The 25,845-nt window shown below is 35.7% G+C and overlaps 1 protein-coding gene and 1 long non-coding RNA gene across 3 annotated transcripts; both read left to right on the forward strand.

Annotated features, from left to right (window-relative positions):
• Nucleotides 1–335: 335 nt before the first annotated feature.
• LOC145807961 (uncharacterized) lies at nucleotides 336–25,815 on the forward strand. 2 transcript variants are annotated; one of them, XR_014351408.1, is made up of 6 exons: nucleotides 336–475; nucleotides 740–782; nucleotides 22,103–22,201; nucleotides 22,322–22,378; nucleotides 22,857–22,930; nucleotides 25,434–25,815. It is a non-coding gene; the product is annotated as an uncharacterized LOC145807961 (long non-coding RNA). The 2 variants fall into 2 exon arrangements; XR_014351406.1 differs by having other exon boundaries at nucleotides 22,890–22,930.
• Nucleotides 17,984–19,230, forward strand: LOC114295161 (uncharacterized). The gene has a single exon (XM_028239356.2). The coding sequence runs from the start codon at nucleotides 18,076–18,078 to the stop codon at nucleotides 19,222–19,224; it is 1,149 nt and encodes a 382-aa protein (XP_028095157.2). The 5' UTR covers nucleotides 17,984–18,075; the 3' UTR covers nucleotides 19,225–19,230.
• Nucleotides 25,816–25,845: the final 30 nt, after the last annotated feature.

Raw genomic sequence — 25,845 nt, forward strand, 5'->3', positions numbered from 1 at the left:
TAATTAAACTGTTGATTAAATTTTGTTAATTTCATATGATTTTATATGATGAGTTGGTGAAAAATGTATAATATTTTATATTAGACTTACAAAAAAAAAAAAAAAACTAACAAAGCAGCCCCCTCTCAAAAAAAAAAAAACGCTATTTGAGCCAAATTCGAGGCCTCTATCACTATCACTGTCACTATTGTTAAATAATATAATTTTTAATTAGCCAGTTACCAAAGAAAGAACAGGGGAGTCAGTCGGGTCCAAGGGAGAAAGATCTGCCTCTTCTAGTTTGCTCTTTTATTTCCTCTCTCTCTTCCGCCATAGCTCAAGACCAGCATCCCCGTCGGCAATCCAGTGTTCTCCATCATGGGTTTGTGAGCAAAGACCTCCTAGCCGGTGTCTTTTATCTTCCCGTCGAGTGGAGTCGTTTATCTTCCCGTCGACTCGAATCGAATCTTTCCAAGAGCTCTTTTCCGTAGCTCAGGTTTGTTTCTAACTCTAAGCTTCATTTACAATAGTTGTGCGATTGGGTCTCTGATTTCAAAACCCTAACCCTAAGTTAAAATTAACATCAGTTGTCAGTCGTATTCACATTTTTTTGATTACATTCTCCTTGCTTTCTTTTTTGTTTTTTAGCCAGGCCATTAGAGAGATTGTTGGAATTGAATTGAGGACACATTTTTGTTTTTAATTGATCGGTGTCTTGAGTAATCTTTCTTTGTTGTTTTCTTGATGTTTCTTTTGTCAGGAAATTCAAACAATTCATGCATTTTCTATGTTGACTATTGTAGGTATGTTTATGATTTTTTTGTTTGTCTTTGTTAAAAATCTTGATATTGATACTGAGTATTTGCGTAGTCAAGTTTTCAACTTCTCTGAAAATTTATCTACGATTTTGTACTTTGTGATGACTCCTTGATCATGCTAGATATGTAGATGTACACGATAATTAAATGGCTAATTTTGAATGCAATCTTTGCCGTTAGTTTTATTCAGTTTTTTTTTTTTTTTTTTAGTTAGAGAAAAAAGACAAAAACTTAAATTATTTCCTAAATTGTATGCATAATTCAACTGTCAATAGTGCTATATTTGTTTCTTTGAGGATACTTCAAATATATGTGCGAGATTACTGATGCATTGTAGTTAGATGGAGAAGTCATTCCATTTTGTTGTTCATTAGTAATTTGGATGCTTCTCGCTACATGTTAAATTTCTTTTGACCATTGAAAATTTTCATGAAAGCAAAATATGGTGCAATAATATTATTTCAAGTTTAGAAAAAGTTGGGGTTTTGGTGGTATTGTGTGGGCAGTTTAATTAGTTATTATGAACCATCAATTATGAATGCTCTAATCAAAAATATATTATCATTCAGCAAAAGGAATATAAAAACAAGAACCTTCCTGCTAATTGTATTTGGCTTTCTAAATACTGGAGAATGATCCCTATATTTTGTTTTTCAATAATGCAAAGAAAACATTTATCAATTTGTAAATTAATTTCATTTTTTGTTTTAGTTACCTATACCAATGATTACATATAATGAATCCATTTCCTTTTTCAGCTACAAATTTAAAATTGAAACACAGTTAGGTAGGCTTCTAAATAGAGATTTCTACAATATGACTTTAAAATTCGCCCCTAATGATGTCATAGGGGTTGGATCTTACGTAATTGATTTCTACAATATGATTTTATATGATGTTGATTGTTACATTGAATAATGAATAGATTGTACGTACACATATAACATCGACAAAACTCAATTTAAATATTTAACAATTGAATTTCACAAGTCCCGTGCATCGCACGCGGATCAATGCTAGTGAATAATTGAAGCAACTTTTAGTTGATTTAAAAAGAGGAATTCTCATAGTCATGGGAGTTTGAAAAGATAAGTTGTTGTTTTGTGTATTACATGGCCATTTGATTTTTTATTTTGCCCTTTCAAATCAACAAAGTTGGAACTTAATTAAATAGGGTGAATTCTATGAAGCATGGGTACTTCGAAAAATATGCCGTACCCGTACCGGACACTTACCGGCGTACCGTACCTCATATGGTACTTCTGCATATGTACCGGGTACACAAAACACGTACCTAAGTTTTTTCTTCTTAATTTTTGACGTACCTAGTATATATCCAAGCCGTACTGTACATCAGTTGAAACAATATTTTCCTTCTACTACAGAGATAAATATCATTTTACTAGATTTCTTTTTTAGTTTTTGTTTTATTTTTAGCATGATTTTAAAATTAAACTATGGTTTGTAAGTTATTTAATATATTAGCATTTAATTTTGATTTATACTTTTCCTTTTGACATTAAATGTTAATTATAGGTTGGACCTTAACAAATTAAACCATTTAATTAATTTTTGCATTACTTTAAATTAAAAATAAATATTTTTTTACAAGCGTACCAAGCCGTACCCGTATCCTATTTTTTTGAACTTTACCGTATGTACGTACCCGTATCGTACCAGTACCAGTACCAGTACCAGTACTCGTACCCGTACCTGTACCTGTGCTTCATAGGGTAAAATGCATTTGTTGTAGGATTACTTTGTTATTGGAGATAGTTAAAAGAAGATAAATTCAGAGTAACCAATTTGTCTTATGCTTTTATATAGTAGTATAGATGTTTGAGATTAATTTATTTTGTTTTGGGATTTTGCTAAATTGGATTTTACATTAAAAAACTTTAGTTGGGTTTGCATGGCCCAATATAAATGTTGTTATATTTTGATTTTCACCGCCCAATTATTTTTTATTTGTTTACATTTTTTGTTTGAGTTTTGAAATATAAGTAGTTTTATTCATATACAATTTGTAATGTCCTCAGTTGTTAGTTGCCATTTGTAGGTAGTTGTATTGGTTGCATTATCATTGATTATCGTGATACATGGAGGACATGATAATGTTCATATAGATGTCAATCATAGTAAAATTGAAAAATGCTTCCCTCCAAAAATCTGTTTGGATTTGCTCCTTGTGGCCTTGCTCGTTGTTAGTGGCAGAGTCAATCAATGTTACACGCTATGAAGCACAGACACCTCTCCGAAGGTAGAGTATGGGTGTTCAACATGTGGGTGTTCAACATATGTTTGACACTATAGGAGATGCCCCCTTTTTTTTTTTTTTTTTTTTGCGCAGTCGGACATGTTCGGGACACGATTCTGAACAAAAACCCTAGCCTATTGGCCGACAAAGAGAGAGAAGAGAAAGAAGGTGAAGAAGAACCTGAACATGTTGAAGCTCAAGAGGGTGAAGTTGAAGCCTTAGATCGAGGTATGCTCTCCTTCTTCTTTGCTTTGTTTTTCTTCTTCTTTCATCACTTCGAAGGTTGTCTCTCTCGCAGTTCATCTCTCTTGCAGTTCGTCTCTCTCTCTCTCTCTCTCTCTCAGATCCTCTCTGTGTTTTTCGTTGTCTCCCCCTCTCTGTTTTTCGTCTCTTGCTAATCGTCTCCCTCTCTGTTTTTCGTCTCTGTCTCTCCCTTTTTATTTATTTTTTTCTTTTCTTTCTCATGAAAGACTCTCTCTCCCCTTTTTATTTATTTATTTCTTTTTATTCTCATGAAAGATTGAAAATACTTTTTTTTTATAACAAAAACTCTACTTTTTTTATTTATTTATACCCGAGACCCCCCCTCTTTTTTTCCCTCTTTTTATTTTTTCTAATTTTTATTTTTAATTTTTTTAATTTTATACATACAATAAATAAATAATATTATATATATGGAACGTGTCCCTAGCGTGTCGTGTCTCCCGTTTTTTGAAATTTTGCGTGTCTACATTTCCGTGTCGTGTCCAGTGTCCGTGTCTGTGCCCGTGCTTCATAGGTTACACAGATGCGGGTGTCGGATATGGGTATGTGTCTAGGTGTCAGATTTGCCTATTCATAAAAATGAGGATACAGGGACTCGGCTAAAAAGTGTCCAAAAAATAGATACGGATACGGGGACACGGCACATAAAATATTAATAGAATTTTTTTATTGCACTAACTAACTATATAATCTATGCATCATGATGATCAATACCCAGATAGTTAAGTCTAAAAAAATACAAAGAAGAAGAAGAAAGTAATTTATTAGGAAATGAATGTATGACCTAGGCACATACATGATTGATTAGGGCTTCCAACCTCCCACAATTCACATGTTCTTTCACCATTTTAGCTGCATAATTCCTTATCACCATCAGTTTAGGCAAGAAATAAAAAAAATCATTGTGTAAAATATAAATTAAGCAAAAAAAGACAAGAAAATGATATGGATGCTTACTTGATAAAGTTTAAAATGTGTATAACTTTCACACCTATAATATTCTATATCATTATAATTGTAGCATATTATAAATTCAAATTGTGAATGATGTCACAAATATAAACATTAAACCAAACCAAACCAAACCAAGCCTTAAGTCTCATCAAATGGGGTTAGCTACATGAATCATTTTTCTCCACGCGGCCCTATCAAAGGCTATTTCGTTATTCAAATTAAGTAGATCCATATCTCTATTTACAACGCTAACCAACGTTAATCTAGGCCTATCCCGTCCCCTAACACTTCCATCTACCGTTACAGCATCGCATTTCTTCATTACTGCCTCGGTTGGTCTCCATTGAATATGACCAAACCATCTTAATCGATTCTCTCTTAACTTATCTTCTATCGGTGTTATTCCTACCCATTCTTGAATGCACTCATCTTATCTACATGTTGTTTATTGGTTGCCCAACACTTCGTCCCATACAACATCGTTGGTCTAATAGCCATTCTATAGAACTTACTTTTAAGTCTAGTGGGTATTCGTTTATCGCACAAAACCCCAGACACACTTCTTCATTTACACCATCCCGCCTTAATCCTATGGGCCATATCCGCATCAATCTCCCCCACTATTGTGATAATCGACCCTAAATAACGAAAATGTTCACTCTTAGGCAGTTCTTGGTTCTCAATCTTCACTTTTCCTCTGCTTTCATTGTTACTGTTACTAAATTTACACTCCATGTACTCTGTCTTAGTTCTGCTTATCCGGAATCCTTTAAATTCAAGAGCTTTTCTCCAAATCTCCAACTTTATATTAATTCCTTCTCTAGTCTCATCCACTAGCACTTTATCGTCTGTAAAAAGCATATACCATGGCACATCATCCTGGATATTTCTCGTCAACTCATTCATAACTAAAGCAAAAAGATAAGGACTTAAGGTAGATCCTTGGTGTAACCCTACAGTGACAGGAAATTCATTTGCCTCTCCAGCAGGCGATCTAATAATGGTCACCACCCCTTTATACATGTCGCTAATCATATCAATGTAACATTTTGTCACCCCTTTCTTCGCTAACACCCACCATATTATATCTCGGGGTACTCCATCATATGCTTTCTCAAGGTTGATAAACACCATATGAATGTTTCTTTTCTTTTCTTTTCTCTATACTTTTCTATTACTCTCCTCAAAAGATAGATCGCTTCCATTGTTGACCTGCCAGGCATAAACCCAAATTGATTCTCTGATCATCTCCACCACACCACAAAATGTCAAAAAATAAAAAATAAAGTAGATTATAGTCTTTACATAAACATCAATATACGGAAAGGCAAAAGATCAAATCAAGCTAGTCCAAAAGTTAAGCATCTAAGTCTTAAGCATCATGATCAACATCATCAGGCTGAACCTCCTCCATTGCATCATCAAAAGTCACAAGCTCCAACTCAGGTTCATTGATGGAAAGTTCTGCCAACTCAATTGGAGATCCATCAATGTCAAACCTATCTCCACCTACAATCATGCAAAAGTCGATAACTAATCTAGGAGAAAAAAAAGTGTTGTAGAAGAAATAAAACAACATTAATGAATTAGAAAACTTACATAAATCCCAATACTTTGATGGCCCTTCCTTGTACTCTTTTTTCTTTCTGGATAACATCCTTATGTTGCAATGTACAAAGACTAGATCTTTAGCCTTGCTACTTGCCAACCTATTTCTTTTGATGTTATGAATATGACCATACGTGCTCCAATTTCTCTCACAACATGATGAAGAAGCTGGTTGTGACAGCAACTTAAATGCTAACCCTTGCAACAATGGTGTTGAAGCAACCATGATTATCCCACCAAGAAATTGGCTCCTCATACATTCTTGCTTCAATAACATGTGGCTGATTGAAATAGCCCGATCCACTTGAAAAAGCACCATATTCAACATAAACATTTTGCATATGAGTTGTATTTTTTTGGAACAGTTGCTCAAAACACTTGCTCCGGTTAGTAGACACTTCTTCATCTTCATGTGGTGCCAATCGCCAAATGCCATTACTTTCACCTTGAAGCCAAGTCTCATGATAATACTTAGGGACCAAGGAATGAGCTATGCAATGCATGGGTGTGTTGCTTTTGGTCCATCTAGCTTCTAAAATTTCATGAATGGTGTCAAAGAAATTTGATTGTCCTGTGATATAATCTTTGTCTTCATGCTCAAATATAATTGCTTTCACATTTTCTATCATAGTGTCCCACATATCATATGTAGAATGTAACACAGGAGCATCAGTGTCTGCAGCCCTTAGCATGTCAACAATAGGCTCTGTAAAACTCAAAAGGTAATCCTAGTCATCCCACCAAACATCATTCACTATGAGTTGTTTCACCTCACGAGCTTTAGCATCCAATGGATTCTTTCCATCTCCTTTGTAAATCTTCCATCACCATTTTCTCCAATGCTGGCTTCACTTCTTTCAAATATTTAGCTATGATGCAAACCTTGTTTTTGCAATCCTTAGTAATTCCAAATTTGAGTAACTTTTGAAAATGGCATTTGGCAAGCTATGATTCATTATGAAATTTCTTATATTATGAACATCAGTGACCAAGTTGGCTATCCATTTACATTCAGAATGTTGAGACGAAAATTTTTTTTTGGGGGGGGGGTTCACACATACTCTTTAATGCCAAATTCAGACTATGCACTACACATGGTGTCCAGAAAATGTGAGGATACTTATTTTCAATTGTCAACCTAGTAGCCTTATAATTAGATCCATTATCTGTAACAATCTGAACAATATTCTGTTTTCCAATTTCTTCAATCACTAATAGAAATATGTTCGCAACATAATCTGCACCTTATATATTTCCACTTGCATCAATTGCTTCCACAAACATTGCTCCACCAACAGATGCTGCCATTATGTTTATGAGTGGTCTCTTCTGTCTATTTGACCATCCATCAGAACATATGGATACTCCTTTCTTTTTTCATGAATCTTTTATGGGCTGAAGCTTTCTATTCACATGTGCCTTTTCTTGTACAAGCAATGTTGTCCGCAGCCTATCATATGTTGGGGGACAATAACCAGGTAGTTTATAGTTTGTTGTTTGCCAAGGTCTGTGAATATTTTCTAAAATAAGGACACCTTGCTAAATTGAATGACAAAGCAGAGGCATAGAACATACGAGCATCTTGTTTATCAGCAATTTTCTTTCTGTCACGTTAAATGCAGCTGCCAAAGGTCCTGAAATTGAACTCTTTTTCTTTTCTTTTTTTTTTTGTTTTGAAGCAAGTCTGATCCTTCAGGTAGAGACACATAATCTGCTCTTTTTCTTGCATCCCATTGTTGTTAATCTCTTCTTTTTTCTGCCACTTCATGCTCCTTTTTGAGTGTTTCAAAAACCTCATCCTTTGTAGCTTTGCAGGCTTCCACTCCATAGTTAGGAAGCTTCAACAAATGAGCCTTGACTTTTGAATATGAGCTTGTTACTTTCTGATTGTAATAGTTGCAGGACCAACATATATTTACTCCCCCACCTAATGGTATACTAAGAATCTTCACATGATTCCACAATGGTTTATCATCAAATTCAATTCCTTGAGGTTTTGCTAGATATAGTACATCAGCTTTTCCTTTTCCCTTCTGCTTTTCCTGGCCAGTAGATTTCGAGGATGACATTATTTATACCTGTAGGAGCATATGTATGTACAAAAAATTAGGTGACAATAGTTATGATTATTATGTGATTCTAGTTCTTTGTAAAAACTTTGTTTATTGTAGTTTTTAGAATCTAATTTTTGAAATAATTTTTTTTAGTGTTAATTTTTGGTGAAATTAGCTGAAAAATAAAAACAAATTTCCAAAAATTCAAACAGAGCCTTTATTATTATTATATGAAAAATATATGATTGTTATGTGAAAGAAAAGTAACAGTACTTCGTCGGTGTTGTTAAACTTGAGGGGAAAGAAATAAATAAGAGAAAGAGAGAATTAAAACATGTTTTGGCTTGATTTTTCTGATGTACCTTTAAATTTTTTGTAGGTAGTTGAGGGAGCTTTAAAATGAATTCATTTTTAATGTTGTTTTATTTGAAATCAAAGTCCAGAATGAACTACATTATTATATATATATTTGCTTATATAACATTAATCATTAATTATAATGATTACTGATTTGGTTTTTTCAATTTGAATTGCCAAGCTATTTGATACAGACTAGACAATACCCCTACAATAGAGTAGTTGCCTCAACCATAATGAGTTTTTTAAGTGAAAATTGTAATAAATAGGATAATATTAAAATAATTATTAAAATTTGTACTAATACAAATTAGATATGGAGTAAAAATTTATATGTCGAATATAGAAAAGATAGAAAAACTAAAGAATAAGCATAAGAGAATATGATAAAAATAATTTATCTTTCTTAAAAAAATTATACGCAATTACAAATTAGAAAAACTAAAGAATAAGCATAAGAGACCAAAATTAATTATAAATTTATGCTTAATAGGTAATGTCATATATTATGAATAAATTTATTATTTGCATATTATTTTTATTTACTATCATTACCAAAGTATTTTTTAAAAAATAAGTGAAAAGTAATATTGGCTTGAGAATAGGTTATTTTAATAATTTTTAAATTTTTTAGTTAAAATATAAGGTAAAAAAAATTGTATGTTTGAAATAACTTTTTAATTTCTTATCAAAAAATATGTAAAAAATAGAGAGAGAAATATTTGATGTGATGTTTTTGGCTATTTTACTAGGCTAAAATATTTGTATTTGGGAAGATGTTTGATTTTTTTGTAGTTAGATGCGATATTTGTGAGAGAAAAAATAAAATGATTATGGGTTTGATGTGACATTTTGTCTTATTGGTTATTTTAACTTATTTTGTCTGCTGTGAATTTTAGCCCAAAATGCAAAAAGGTAGCCTTTGCCAAATAAGGCCATTACCTGTATACCCATCTATCATAATTGTACATACTTTTCAATTATCTTGAGTCCCGTGCAGACCTAATAAGACCATCATTTTTAAATAAAATCTTTATTTTTTTCTTTATTTCAATTGAATTCTATTGTAAATAAAAAAATTAAAAAAAATCACAATATAAAATTAAAAAATAAAATGTATTAAAAATACTTAATAGATTAGTAATGCTATAAATAAAAAATTCATGCATACTTTTGTTAGACAAATACTAATAAGTGTTCCCATGGCACTTGCTAATATTGAGAATGTGTAAAAAAAATATATTGTGAAAATAACTAAATTAGAAAATATATATTAAATTTAATAATAAATTTTTTAGAATTAACATATTTTGTATCCTTGTTATTCCTTAACAAGTGTCCCATTCACTTCAAAATAAAAAATTATTGAAAATGCATTTATTTATAATAATGATTTTACCATATAATTTTTATATAATTTTATGCATGAATACAATTTTTTAATTAATATTTTATTTTTTTATTCACATTTTCATATTTTGTAGGTCGAGAACATCATAGAAATTAGAAATAAAGGATTTAATAAAAAAATAAAAATAAATTAAATCTATTTGTGATATGTCAAGAAGATGATTGGTTGATAATTAAAAAATATTTAATTATCAACTAATCATTTTTTTGATATATATAAAAAGTATATCTAATTTTTAAATCTGAATAACAATACTCATATATATATATAGAAAATGCTAGACATCCCAAAAGTTTTACCAAATTTTGTACCAAATCTCATGAGTGTGAGGCCCACATCATGTGGATTCCATGTGGGTCCTACACCCATGTAAGACATTTGGTAAAAATTTTGAGATCTCTAATATTACTCATATATATTATTTGTATATCCATCTCCTCTTATCATAATTATGCACACTGTCTGTACAATCTTCCTCTCAGATTTGGAATTGAATAACTTCCCTTACTAGAGATAAGCCAGTATATCTTCGCCTTCTTTCTGGACTTCTCGCCCAAGTGTGAGGGGAGTGACTTTTTCTTGGACTTGGAAGAACTTCGTATGAAACTTGTTCACCATCTTCTCCCAACTCTTGATCGAGTTGGGGCCAAGTTCACATACCAGCTGTAAGCCCTTTTAGTGAGCGATTTGGAAAACTCTCGAAGGCGCAGAAGGTGGTCATTGCCATAGACACCAAGGGTTTCAATGAACTTCACCATATGTTCTCTGGCGTTGCCTTGCTTCCCGTCGAACTTCACAAACTTGGGTACCGTATACCCAGCTAGATATGGCATGGCCAGTATCTCCTGAGGATATGGGGGCTTCACATCTGGGTCTGGGAGAGATGGCAGTTTCTTCCCACTACGCTCTTGCTCGATCATAGCCTGGACATCGGCTATAGTAACGAAGTGAGTAAGCTGGTAAGGGTCAGTCTGCCCTTGTGTAGTTGAACCAGTAGCCTTGCCATTCACCTGAGGTACTACCGGAGGCACCTGGATTGGAGCTCGATTCTCAGGGAGTGGGCTAGGCACTGGGTTTGGGATTGCTATAGGCAGAGGCGCCTGTGCTGGAAGTAGCCTTGACACCATGGCCATAATAGCTTCGGTGAGAGTTTGCAAAGCTGTCAGGATTTCCCTCTGCATGTCCTGAAGTGACTGGAATGCTTTGACTACAACACTGTGGTCATGGTCCTCAGCATGTGCTGCTTTGCCATTAAAAGAACCTTGCTGCCGTAGTTGCTGCTGAACTTCATCTTCTACAATTTTTTCCAGTGAAGTGTGAAAGCCTCTGTGAGTATGAACCATTAACAAAGCAGCCTCCCCAGCATAATCGCCAGAAATGTAGGGGGGTTCAAGGTTAGGAAGATGATTAGAGAGGTAAAACTATGTTAATGGTCCAAGAATGGTGGAATGGCTGGAGAATGAGTACCAACAACTATTTGGGAAGTTGGAGAATGAGTAGCTGGGTGAGGGTGAAGCAGGTAGCTCAAGAGACAATAATGACAGTGCACATATGGACAGCATCTCCCCCAAATCCCCAATTCATTGTCTCTCTTGGGCTGGGAAATGAGTCCTATTTATAAGCTTTTCCTAGTACCAAGAGGATACCAAATGGCCAAATAGAGAGAAAACATGTGTCCTAGAGGATCACATGGAATATTCTGCCTTGAGCCACCAGGCTGAAGGTGTGACGTGTCCCTCTACATGTACTGTGTACTATCTGTTTGCCTCCGCAGCTACCTTTTTTCAGCCTCAGCAAGTGTAGTTGCGACGGGAGTGTTTGGTGCTACAACTCCCTTTTGAGCCTCAGCAAGTGCACTTGCGGCAAGAGTGTTTGCCGCTGCACTTGCCTTCTCAGCTCGAACCTTAACAAGTGCACTTGCAGCGGTAAACCTTGCTGCTGCACTTGCCTTCTCAGTTCTATTTAGCCAGTACATGCATTCTCAAGACTTCATAGCCTGCTATCAGCCATGTTTTCGTGTTCACCTCAGCGAAGCCTCCACCCTTAGCCACCTAACCACAAACTCCCCAACTTCCCAGGGCGAAGGCCACAGCCAAGCCTACTATCAGCCATGCTGTGCCTTAGTACCAAGCCCAAGGGGGCTTCCTTAGTCCTGGCTGTGCAACCAAGCAAGATCCATGACCTGGGTAATGGAAAGGGAGTCCCTTACACTCGGGCTACCTTGCTCCCATCTTTGTGGGATCGTTGCGGTAAACTGGTGTCTTTGCGCCTGCTATCAGCTCCAACCAGTAAGCCTTGGAACCTGTTATCAGTGCCAAGCTAGTGAGCTTTGGGGCCTACTATTAGTGCCTAGTTAAAAATGAGTTTGGGGCCTACTATCAGCCCTAGGCTAGTAATGCCTTGGGGCCTGATATCAGCACCAAGCATTAGCCTCTACTTATGGAGGGGAAGCTTCTCCCAAAGGCTGCTATCACCTTGGCGTGGTGTTCCCTCTGCAAGTTAGTTGCTGCGGCCGTAGTTGTTGCGGCATTCATTTCCCGTGGCAAGTTCAAATGGTAGAATAATATTAGGAATGGCGGTGCTGAGACAAAGTACCTCCGCAACTTGACCACTGCAAGTGTTGCCTCCGCAACATAATTGCTTCGGTTTTCTCTTTCCCTTAGCAATTTCATATGGCGGCGGAACCGACAATAGTAGGAATAGCAGTTGTATCAACAATACTTGGAATGGCGGCGCTGACAAACTACCTCCACAACTTGACCGCTGCAAGTGTTGCCTCCGCAACTTAGTTGCTTCAGTTTTCTCTTTCCTTCAGCAACTTCTAATGGCGGCGGAACTGACAATATTGGGAATGGTGGCTCTAACGCCTCAGCAACATGACTGCTGCAAGTGTTGCCTCTACAACTGCACTTAGGCATTTTCCTTCATGGAGTCTATTCGGACCCTTGGCAGGTCGAACTTGCTTCGACCTACTATTGGCCCACTTTCTTGGGCTTTTAGCCCATGCTCCTTTAGTCATTCCTGGTTGCCTTAAAGGGGCGACCTCACCACTTAGGTCCATACTTAATTTGGAGTTTAATTTCTGACCCTCTACAGTGATCAACCCTTATCTCCTATTAACAAACAATGTTGTGGTCCTACTGCAAATCAAAAATACTCATTGGATGGTGATACTTATCACATAATAACAATGTTACATCCAATATTTACTTAGACTCAGGCCAACATTGTTAGATTTGGTTTGGAAGACCCATATTCTATCTGAAATAACAGCAAAGCTCACAACTTTTCCATTACCTAAGGCGGTTTTCGTGCCAATTCCATCGTTAAAACTTTCGAATGTGCATTTTTTTCATTTTTTTTAAAAAATTTCATTTGACAATAATATTATTTAGAAATTTCAGTTTTTGATGTCATTTGTTTTGAGAAGTTTATATTACTTTCTTGTATCAAATTTGAGCCTAAATCCTCTTTTTTTTTTTTTTTTTTTTTTGGAGGTAATTTTTCATCCAACTAGCCACTAAATGGGTGGATACCAACTTGAGCACCTTACTCGATTTGATAATAGTCTTGGATAGAGATTCAAACTGTGTTTAGATCATAAATTTTAGTAAGAATCTGAAAAGCGAAAGAGAAAAGATAGATGAAATGTAACTATATTTTATTCACATTTCACATAACTTTTCTCTTTTTTTTTTTTTTGGGTAAAATTCATTTACCTCCTTGTGATTTCGGAGCACTTTACCTCCTTATGGTTTAAATATAATCAAAATGTCCCCATGTAATTTTGGATTAAAATGTCATCGTTAATTTTTCCATTCAAACTAACAAAAAGCGTATGACACACACCATTCTTTAAAGTGAGCTTAATTTTCTTTAAAAAAAAAAAAAAAAAAACAAAGGTTGAAAGTAACACAATAAAAAGACAATTTTATCCCCCATTTTCTCCCAACCTAAAATTAGATTAAGATGTTAATTAAAATTAAATTAAACTAAAATATAATTAAAATTTGATCTAAAATATAAAATATAATTAAGGATTTATTTAAAATTTAATTAAATTAAAATATATATTAAATAATAATTAGAATTGATCTAAAAAATAATTAAATTAAAATTAGATTAAGATGTTAGGAATTACAATAAATAATTAAGAATTTATGATTAATTGTGATCTATAAAACATAATTCGATTAAAATTTTAACAATTATTATAAATAATTAAGGATTTAGGATTAATTGTGATCTTAAAAATAATTAAATTAAAATTAGCTTAAAAAGTTAAGAATTACATTAAATAATTAAGAATTTATAATTAATTGTGATTTAATTGAATTAATATTAGAAATTAAAAATTACGTATATGAGAGAAAAGAGAGAAAATAACAAAAAAAAGCATAGAGTTTGAGGATATTATAATCGTTTCACATCTATAGTTAATAGTGTTAAAGGTTAAACTTTCGTTCGAAATCACATTGGGCTTTTCTGACTATATTGAGCCATAGAAGGGTAAAATGTTTCAGGCTCAAACCATATGGGTTATAATGATATTTTCTACTCAAATCCATGATCCAAACACAGACTTTGGAGGTTATGAAACTAATAGACTTAAGATGGTAAATGCACCATTTAGGCTATATTTAGATCATGGATTTAAGTAGAGATTTGAAAATAAAAGCAAAAATGTGAATAAAATGTACATATAATTATATTTCATTCACATTTCACTTACATTTTTGTTCTTTTCAAATTTTTATTCAAATTTATAATCAAAACAAAGTGCCGAAATTGGCAAATAACAAGATGAATGGGAAATCGAAACAAGCAACCATGCTCAAGACTCAAAAAACTTGCTAGGAAAACTTGTAAGGCAAGAGGTGATAGAAATGTAACTTAACTTAATCACAAAATTTTGAAGGCAAATGCTAGCAAATGTTTTCATGACATTAATATTGAGAATGTATAAAAAGTGTAATGAAAAAGTGGAAAAAGTTGTAAATTATTTTAAAATTCATAAAAAGTATATTGAATTAATAATAAATGTTTCAGGATCTACATATATTTTGTTTTTTCTTATATCTTAGGAGTACTTGTTAGACCCAACTTTAAATTGGAATGTTGAACAAGATTTTTTGGAACATTTTTGGGATGGAACTAATATTTTTAAATGATGAGAACATCTCAAAACAGCCAACCAAATCATTGAAAAAATCAAACAACATTCCTATATATGAACTCAACCAGTATCAAAGGAGAAAATCTAGACTAGAGTTGTCATAGACCTTTGCTAATTTGATCATAACATAATATTATCGTTATATTATTGTGTAGATGGAATAACTCTATTGTCATAAATGTCATATATATATATATATACACACACTCCAACAAAAAAGATCTATGGCGATGAAAACGCATGATGAAAAAATATTGTCTCCAAATGTACTTGTTTTAGTGATGAAAATAAGATTTCGCCTCCAATTGTATTATTTTTAGAGACGAAAATCAAATTTCGTCACCAAATGCTTAAAAACAAATAAAATAATAGGTGACGAAAATTTTATTCGTCTCTAAATTTTATTTTTTCACAAAACAATTTCCCACCCTTGGAAAATCTGGAGGAAGATTTGGCGCCATTTTGGAGACGAAATTTTTCATCACCATTGTAAAAAATTTTAGAGAGGAAATAACTTCGTCTCCAAATGTATTTTTTTAGAAAGGAAAACTAAATTTCGTCACCAAATGCTTAAAATCAATAAAAAAATAAAATTGAACCAAGAGATAGATATCTCTCTATTTAGATGCATCTATTTTACTTTCTATATGTCTCTCTGTCACTCCCTCACTCATCTATCTCCGTCACACCGTCTGCCATCTTTGTCGCACCGGCTAACCCGCACGTCACCCAACCATCTGTGTGATTATATATATTTATTTTCATCACAATTTCAATTGTGATTGTATATAGTTTTTCAATTTAATTTTCATATAAAATAATTATTCTCATATTCGCGCCTCTTCTCCACGATTGAGATGGCTACGACTCTTTGAAACACCTACCAAGATTGAATTTGCTAAACACATATAGGTCTCTTCTCCAATTAATTTGGAATAAATTACAAATACACCCCTTGAAGTTTACTTAAATTATGAATTGTCCCATATAGTTTGGAAAATTATAAATACCTCCCTGTCAGAATTTTTTATTTAACATAATTAATTAAAAAAGTGAAATTTGTAACTGTTCACCTATACAATAATAAAATTATTTAAATTATTAATATTATTAAAAATTATTAATTAACTTTATGATTTATTAATAAAAAATATATTTATTATGAAAATAGAAACTTGAGAAGGTATAATGTAATTTTTAAAATTATAAAAAATATTTTATAATTTAAGCAGAGAGTGTGTTTGTAATTTACCCATTAATTTGCTTTGCCTTTTCCTTTTGAAACAAAGCCCTAGCTAATTCGTTCTTATTTTACATATCTCTCTCTCTCTCTCACACAAATAGGAATGGCAACGGGGCGGGGCGGGGTCGGGGATTACCCTCCCCGTCCCCGATCCCCGATTGAGAAAGTCTCCCCGTCCTTGGCCCCGATCCCCGACGGGGATCCTATCACCGTTCCCATCCCCGTCCCCTAACGGGGATCGGGGTTCCCCGACCCCGAAAATTCCCCGGCCCAAATCTGTTATGGTCAACAATACCATCAACAACAGCATAATCGTTCCAAAAAAAAAAAAAAAAATCTGTTTCAACACATGCTGTGTAATATATATACATAGAAAAATCTGTTTCAACACCATACATAAAAAAATCTGTTTCAACACCATACATGTACAAATCTATATACAACACCATACTGTGTATATATTTATACCTGTGTAATAAAAATAAAAAATCTGTATATATACATACTGTCTAAACACATGTAACATACACATACAAAAATCTGTTTGAACGACGAAAGAGGATCGGCGTCGCGGAGAGGACGATCGGCGTCGCGGAGGAGGATCGGCGTTGAGGACGACTCTCGGCATCCCAGACGCAGATCGGAAGGAGGCAATGACGGAGATCGGGGTGAGGTAGTGAGGTCGGAAGGAGGGAGATCGGAGGGAGGGAGGGAGGGAAGGCTTAGAGAGAGAGAGAGAGATGAGAGACAGACAGACCAAAATGAGTCTGAGTCCATCCAGAGGTCCTAAACATATAATATAATATATATATTATAATAACCCTAACCCTAAACATATAATATATATATTATAATAATTATACGGGGGGTCAGTCGGGGATCAGTCGGGGCGGGGCCGGGGCTGGGGTTGGAAAATTTATCCCCGTCCCCGGCCCAAAAATCATCGGGGATCAGATTTTTAATACCATCCCCGGCCCTATAGGGATAAATTTCGGAGAAAAACCGTCCCAATCGGGGTCGGGGGATCGGGTTCCCATCGGACCGGGTTTAAATTGCCATCCCTACACACAAACCCTCATCCCATGGCTCCAAAAGCCTTTCATCTTTGATATCGAAACTTGCCCCCACATCTTATCCTCCATCTCCGGCACCAAGGACCTCCAAATGGTTAACCTAACCCTCTGTGTCCTCTCTCGCCCCGAGTTCTCTCAACTCCCCCGAATCTTCCAAACCCTAGGCCTCGAAGACGACGATAAAGTCCTTCCTTCGATCGGCAACGAAGTTCTCAAGGCCGTCGTCGTTCAATTCAGCGCCGATCAGCTCCTCACTGAGCGTCCCAGCGTCTCTGCATTGGTTCGCGAGAGCTTGGTTCGTCGTGCTAAGGATTTCAACATCATTCTTGATGACGTTGCGATCACGCACTTGTTGTATGGGGCTAAGTTCTCCAAGGCCGTGGAGCAGAAGTAGGTGGCGCAGCAGGAGGCTGAGTTCTCTCTCTCTCTCTCTCTCTATAAAGACATCTGAATCGAACCTTTTCATTTGTGAATTGATCAAGTATTTTTATTCTATTTTGTTAAAAATGTTAAAACCTACCACTACCACCTACTACCACCTACTCCACCTACTACACACCTACCTACCTACTACCACCTACTCCACCTACTACTCCACCTACTACATACCTACCTCCTCTAATCTTCTATATATAGGACTCATTGTAAACATAACATATCAATCAATAATACAATTCTCTATTTTTCTTTATACATTCAACTTTGCCTTTGCTGCCCGCTGGAATTTTCTACACATACCTTCCACTCTCCACAGCCGTAACTCTGCAAGAAGAGAACTCTAAGCTCTCTCTCTCTCTTCACTCGCAAAGCTTCTTGCTTTTCGGAAGATCGCTCGTACTCTAAGATCCGATATCAAAAAGCGATCGTTTTTTCCTTAAGAAATGGCGTTGATCTTGCATGCAGGGAAAACAAACAAAAATGCTTTCAAGACACTCATTGCTGCAGAGTACAGTGGTGTCCAAGTTGAACTTGCCCAGAATTTTGAGATGGGTGTGTCAAATAAAACCCCAAAGTTTATTAAGATGAACCCTATTGGGAAGGTTCCTGTGCTGGAAACTCCTGATGGGCCCATCTTTAAGAGCAATGCCATAGCACGATATGTTGCTCGCTTGAAGTCTGACAATCCTCTTTGTGGCTCTTCGTTAACAGAATGTGCCCATGTTGAGCAGTGGATTGACTTTGCATCACTGGAGGTTGACGCTAATATTTTGAACTGGTTTAGACCAAGAATGGGACACACTGTTTACCTTCCTCCAGTTGAGGAAGCTGCTATTTCTGCATTGAAGAGAGGTCTTGGTGCTTTGAATACATATTCGGCTTCAAACACTTACCTGGTTGGGCATGTTGTGACCCTGGCTGATATTATCATGACATGCAATTTGTATTTGGGATTCACTCGGCTCATGACTACGAGCTTCACCTCTGAGTTCACCGACCCAGTAAACATCCTTCACGTGTACGACACAGTCTTCCATGGCTTCTCTGCTGCTCTCACTACTTCTCAAGCCGGTTACGTCCTTCAACACCCTTCTATTCTGGCCACGTTCGCAGATCGCCGGAGACAACTCCACACAACTCGGTCACCCCAATTTCTCGACCTGAGAAACCAGCGAGGTCTCTGGTCCGAATCTGATTATGGGTCCTATGTGATTATTGGGTTGTTTGATACTGGAATTTGGCCTGAGCGAAGAAGCTTTTCGGATCTGAATCTCGGCCCTGTTCCGAGTCGGTGGAAAGGGGTTTGTCAGATCGGAGATACATTCAGTTCGAGGAGTTGTAATAGGAAGATTGTTGGAGTGAGATTCTTCTCCAAAGGTCATGATGCTGCGGGGTTGTATCTTAATATTATTTCTTTCTTTATTTATTTTTCTTTCACCTTAGTTTTAGCACCACCCAAAACCATCATCACATTTTCCACCGCCCAAACATATTTTATCTTATATATATATATATATTTTTTTTTTCTTTTTCTTCTTTCCACCGCCCAACTTTTCCTTGAACCTCAACTTTTTATCTTTTCTTTAAAATAATAAAAAAAAAAAAAAAAAAAACGCAGGTTTTCACAAAACCGTGGGCCAAGACACCCACGTGGGCTTGTCCTCTCTCTCTCCTCCGTTTGATTTCAAAATCTATTATTTTTATTTATTTTCTCCAAACCACTTTTAATCTCTTTCAAATACCCACTTTTATTTTATTATATAATCAACATACCCATCATTCTTTTCCCTACTCAAATATATTATACTAGCCTTCATTGATTCCACTGGCTTCCAACACTTCATTTTATTTATTATTATTATTATTATTATTTTCACCAAAAAAAAAAAAAAAAAAAAAACTACATTCATTCCAGTTGATTTTTCTGCCTTACCACACCTCCCATTCGAATTTGCAAAACACACTTGTTTTATTCATATCAGGGATTCGCCCCGCTCACCATTCTACACCCAAAAAAAAAAAAAAAAAACAAACAAACAAACAAAACCACAACACTACAATTACACCCACAGTGGGATTTTTCTTCTCTACTCTGCCGCCGGTCTTTTCTTCTTGCCTCCGTCCTGGGCAGCCCTTGACGGTGCTGCCTCTGTGTTTCCCGCGCCGCCGAGCACGTTCACTCCCTCCTGCTCCTCCACTGCAGCATACGGCGGACCTCCAAATCGGAACATAACGGTGGCCTTCCGCTTCAGTTCCTTGTTTTCCGCTTTTAGCACACATATCTCTGCTCGCGCATCCTTATACATGCGTTGGAGCAGAGCCAGTTGGGCGTTTAACTGCTGCACCTCATTTGTCCTACTCTGAAGCCGGTGCGACAAGTTTGTGACCGCAGTCATGGTCTCCACACGACTTCAATGTATACTGATTGGCCTCCACATCAGATTGCACTGCCATTTTTTGCTCCACAGACCGCATAGGAAAGTTCAACGGAGCAAAACCAGAGGCGCTTGGTTGGGGTTCCAGGGCCACCGCGCCAGTTATCTCTCTTGTGGACTCATTGAGGTCGGGAAAGAGCGTGAGCAGACCACGGGAAGAGGATGCCATGTTTTGGGTTGCTGAGTGTTTCAGAGAAGGGTTGGATACAGAGTATTTACAGAGTGTTTCAGAATGACAATGTTCAGAGGTTTCAGCCTGGTTTGGTTTCCACAGCCTCCGCATTGGTTTATATCGACACTGACGACGCGACCGACACGCCGCTCTGTCGTTCACGTGCCTCGCCGCGTGTCCGGCTCACCTTTTGATGGCTCGACGCTTTCTGTCGGGCACGACTTTTGATGAAGTGGGCGCGCCTTTTGAGGGCGCGACTTTTGAGGGCTCGATATATATATCCATGTATATATATATTTGGGCAGCCTATATACACCATCATAAGTAGCTTTTCCAACAGTCCGACATGACCCCATAAACTGTCCCGACATTGATTCCGGTTAGCTTCTCCAACGGTCCGACATGACCCCATAAACTGCTCCCGACATTTGATTCCGATTAGCTTCTACAACGGTCCGACATGACCCCATAAACTGCTCCCGACATTTGATTCCGGTTAGCTTCTACAACGGTCTGCCACAACCATCCAGTGTCCTCTACAACGTTATGACACAACCATCCAGTGTCCTCTACAACGTTATGACACAACCATCCAGTGTCTTCACCAATGGTCTGACATGACCATACAGTGTCTCCTATCCTTTTTTATTTTATGTATTATTTTCTTGTTTTGTTACTCTCTCCAAACTCAAGTTAAAACCTACCACTACCACCTACTACCACCCACTCCACCTACTACACACCTACCTACCTACTACCACCTACTCCACCTACTACTCCACCTACTACATACCTACCTCCTCTAATCTTCTATATATAGGACTCATTGTAAACATAACATATCAATCAATAATACAATTCTCTATTTCTCTTTATACATTCAACTTTAACATATTTGATTCTTAATTGTTTTATATATCTATGTATAAAATATGCGACTCTATATGTACATCTAAATTTACGTCTTTTGAATTTTGGTGTTCTACTTCAAAATTAGAAAACCTATTTTATTGATTTTTATTTATTTATGCCTGTATTTTAGGAAATTTAGTCAATCTCCTCTTGTATGAATCTATAGTTTTTGCTTTTGATTCACAGATAAGAGGAATTGAAGCTAGGGTTTCATAAACTCTTAGTCTGATTACCACTGTTTAGATTCAAAATTATAGGTGTAAAATGGAATTGAATAATCGATGGGATTAAAAACACAGTTCAATTGTTATCGAAATAGGAAGTCTATCAGATATTCTGGATGGTTCTAGAACTTCCATTCTGCTAATGTATCCCTTGTGCACTTGATGCTAAATTCCTATTCTTCTAATGTATCCCATTCTGCTTATGTATATTACCCTATTTTGTTTATTTTATAGGCTGCTATTGTTCCAATTGGTTTGCTGCTTGGTTCAACCTAAACTTTATCTATATTCTTCCATGGTCACAGGTTGTGACACTTCATGAATTAAATTCTCTGATTTGTGGCACACAGAACACAAACTTTGGTTTATTGTAAGGGTCTTTGTTTGAGTGAGCTTTTTGAATTTTTTATTTTATTTTTTAAATTTTTTTCACATATGGTGAAATAAATGGGGAAAAGTTTCATTAATTTTTGATGATTTTCTCTTTTGGGGGGTGGAAGTAATTTTTGAAAATTCAAAATTATATTTTGTGGTGTTTTTTATTTATTTATCAAGCTACTCTGTTAATATGCTAATAAGTCCCTTGTTTGGTTATGGTATAGATGTATTTGTCCCAAAATGCAGGTTGCTGAATTTGTTCATAGCAGTGACAGATTTTCTTGTTGGAAATAAGCTCTCTGGCTAATTTTGTGCAGTCATATTTTTGGTTATCTTTACCTTTTGGCAGATTTGGTACTCCGTTCCTAAGCCAGAAGCTCACAAGGAAACTCCCTTAAGTGAATTTTTTAATGTAAGATTTCACAGTCCTACTCAAAAAAGAGCTTAGGTATGTTTCTATCTATTTGTTGAGAACGAATTATTATGCAAGTATATAATTTTATATCTATTTGTTGAGAATGAATGATTATGCATCTGTATAAAATTCTTATCATTGATTTAATTGCAGGTTGAAGTTGTGGCTCTTTCTAGTTATGAAGAGAAAGAAGAGCAATTTAAAGAGCAGGTACACTTGTGCAGAGTACCAGACTGATGTAAAATTATGTCGCTTATTATTATGAGTAAAGAATATAGAATTATAGAAGAACTCTGGCACACTAGACAAAATCATGTGTTTACCTGTTTTATAGCTTTATGTAATACAAAATTATAGAAGTTCAAAATTTTTATTTTTATATTTTTTTGAAATAATCCCATTTCAAATCTTATTTATTTATTTATTTATTTGTTTTTGCATTTCAGTACATTTTTTTTAAAAAAATTTCTTGGAAATTCAAATTGAATTAGTTCATATTTTCTAAATACCTTATTCTGCAGCATTGAATTCTCTTAATTATTTCTTTACTATCCTTGTGAGAGGCTAAAAGACAAAAAAAGGGAGTGTGAATATCAATTTACTACACAATATCGAACTCTTGTTGTGAATTGAATTGCCTAAATCATTTTTCTTATCTTCTGCTTCTTTATGCAATTGACATGATAAGCTGATGACAAATCAATTATTGTACAATCTGTAGCATAACCAAGGACTCAGCATCCAGATTCTTCTGATGTACAGGTAAATCATCTTGGAACACCAAAGAGCTATTTACGATGATCATATCATTCTTCCTTACCATTGCATCTATAAGCCTTTGTTGGGCCAATTTAGTGAAGATATGTATGCTTGAACATAAACAATAGATTAGATCCTCGATTGCTTTTGGGAAAGATTTGAACCTGTCTTGGTCCTCATGTTCCTCTTGGAAATTATGCTACATTTATCCTACAGTTTTACGAGTTTTCAAGGAACTCCGTTGCTTTGCTTGTAAAATTTCTATATCTAAACGGTCCTACATTGGTTTTGCTGTTACCTCATGTGCACTTGAACTTGAAAGTCCTTTCAAAAGTTTGAGTTGATTCCTAGTGCATCATGAAGCTTGGTTTAACACTATAGGTCTTTGAACATGTTTACCTTTGGCCTAAGCACAACTTTAAGTAAAAAATAATAGGACAAATGCTACTTAATCATCAAGTATATGACTGAACCTTGAAGTACACATGTCAAGTCAACGTTAAAAATTTCATGAGGTTTCATTTAGCAGTATTGTTAGATTTGGTTCAACTTGGCTTTCTAGTACTACACTTAAAAAAAGAAAAAAAGAAAGAAAAAAAAAATAAGAAGGTTGTGGTACATGGGCATTAAACGATGGGGATCAGTAGAGCATTTGAAAACCGAATGGTGTTAATAGATTGATTAAATTAAAAGCTTGAATTGTCCACATGGTTCAATAAAAGTGATGTGATCTAGTTAGTGCCTATTGAAATGTAGACATCAGTTTTAGATTGAGGAAAGTGCTACACCTAAATATTTGGTTTTGTAGGCTCAAGCTTTTAACTGATGCAATGTATGTCTTCATTAGAAAACCTATTTCAATTGTGCAAGAACAATCACTAACTAATGTGAATAATAGGATGCAAATGAAAACAAAACATCGATGTAAATCAAAATCAATCCCGGTTAGGGTATACAACTCGGTGCCTGGGGAACATCTCAAACATCTCAGAAGGGACTATTGTAACTTGTAAAAACTTACAGAACTAGCACGGGACTCCCGGTTGAAAACTAAGTCAAAAAATGCACTTTTCTAATACTTAGGCTTGAAAACAGGCTATCCGGGGGCCAAAATCGTGTAACAGCCATGAGAAGGCCCAGGGAACACCCTGAACACCTCAGGAGGGACTAATGTAAATTGTGAAAACTTACGGAACTAGTACGTGACTCCCGGTTTGAAAACTAAGTCGAAAAATACATTTTTCTAACACTTAAGCTTGAAAATAGGACATCGGGGGGCCAAAATAGTGTAACAGCCACGAGAAGGTCTGGGGAACACCTCAAACATCTCGGGAGGGACCAATGTAAGTTGTGAAAACTTACGGAACTAGCACGAGATTCCCGGTTTGAAAACTAAGTCAAAAAATGTACTTTTCCAACATTTAGTCTTGAAAATAGACCATCGGGGGCCAAATCCGTGTAACAGCCATGAGAAGGCCTAAGGAACACCTTAAACATCTCAGGAGGGATCAATGTAAGTTGTGAAACTTACGGGACTAGCACGGGATTCCTAGTTTGAAAACTAAGTCAAAAAATGCACTTTTCCAACACTTAGGCTTGAAAATAGGCCATCGGGGGCCAAAATCGTGTAACAGCCATGAGAAGGCCTAGGGACACCTCAAACACCTCGGGAGGGACCAATGTAAGTTGTGAAAACTTACGGAACTAGCACGGGACTTCCGGTTTGAAAACTAAGTCAAAAAAATGCACTTTTCCAACACTTAAACTTGAAAATAGGTCATCGGGCTCCAAAATCGTGAAACAACCGCGAGAAAGCCCGAGGAACACCTCAAACATCTCGGAAGGGACCATTGTAACTTGTGTAAACTTACGAAACTAGCACGGGGCTGCTGGTTTGAAAACTAAGTCGAAAAATTTATTTTTTCAATACTTAGGCTTGAAAATAGGCATTCGAGGGTCAAAATTATGTAACAGCCACGAGAAAGCCCAGGGAACACCTCAAACACTACGGGAGGGATCAATGTAAGTTGTGAAAACTTATGGAACTAGCACGAGACTCCCGACTTGAAAACTAAGTCAACAAATGCACTTTTTCAGCACTCAAGCTTGAAAATAGGTTATCGGGGGCTAAAATCGTTAAACAACCACGAGAAGGCCCGGGGAACACCTCAAACACTTTGGAAGCGACCATTATAACTTGTGTAAACTTACGGAACTAGCATAGGACTCTCGGTTTGAAAACTAAGTCCAAAAATTCATTTTTCCAACACTAAAGCTTGTAAATAGACCATCGGGGGCCAAAATTGTGTAACAGGCTCGGGAAGGCCCGGGGAACACCTCAAGCATCTCGGGAGGGACCAATGTAAGTTGTGAAAACTTACGGAACTAGCATGGGGACTCCCAATTTGAAAACTATGTCGAAAAATGAATGTTAAATTGTATATTTAATTAATAAGATTATAATTGTCTTAACTTTTTTTTTTTTGTATGTTTTGTTTTGTTGCAGATTCGAGATTAGATATGGACATGTTTGCTAATCTGGAGAGCAGAAACTAGCTCATTTTGTGTTTTTGTTCATATTACCTTACATGTATTTTGGTTGCATTGTAAATTTTATATTTTTGTGGGTATTACAGGACATGTTTGGTAATTCGCGGTTGATATTATATTTTTGTGGATCTTAGTAGACATGTTTTTTGTGGATATTAGGAGACGTGTTTGGTAATCTGCATGCGGTTGATGTTGTATTTTTGTGAATATTAGGAGACATGTTTTTTGTGGATATTAGGAGACATGTTTGGTAATTCGCATGCAGTTGATATTGTATTTTTGTGGATGTTGTACTGAAATTTGACCGTGGTTTTTATGAAAATGAACAGATTTTTTTATTGATTTGTAATAGATATTTTATTGAACAT

The sequence above is a fragment of the Camellia sinensis genome, chromosome 2 (genome assembly GCF_055761805.1).
Source record: "Camellia sinensis isolate YWXY chromosome 2, ASM5576180v1, whole genome shotgun sequence".
Lineage (NCBI taxonomy): Eukaryota > Viridiplantae > Streptophyta > Magnoliopsida > Ericales > Theaceae > Camellia > Camellia sinensis.

Bases quoted from the DNA above. Each gene is read 5' to 3' on its own strand.
- LOC114295161 (XM_028239356.2), top strand. From the start codon at position 18,076: ATGGCGTTGATCTTGCATGCAGGGAAAACAAACAAAAATGCTTTCAAG.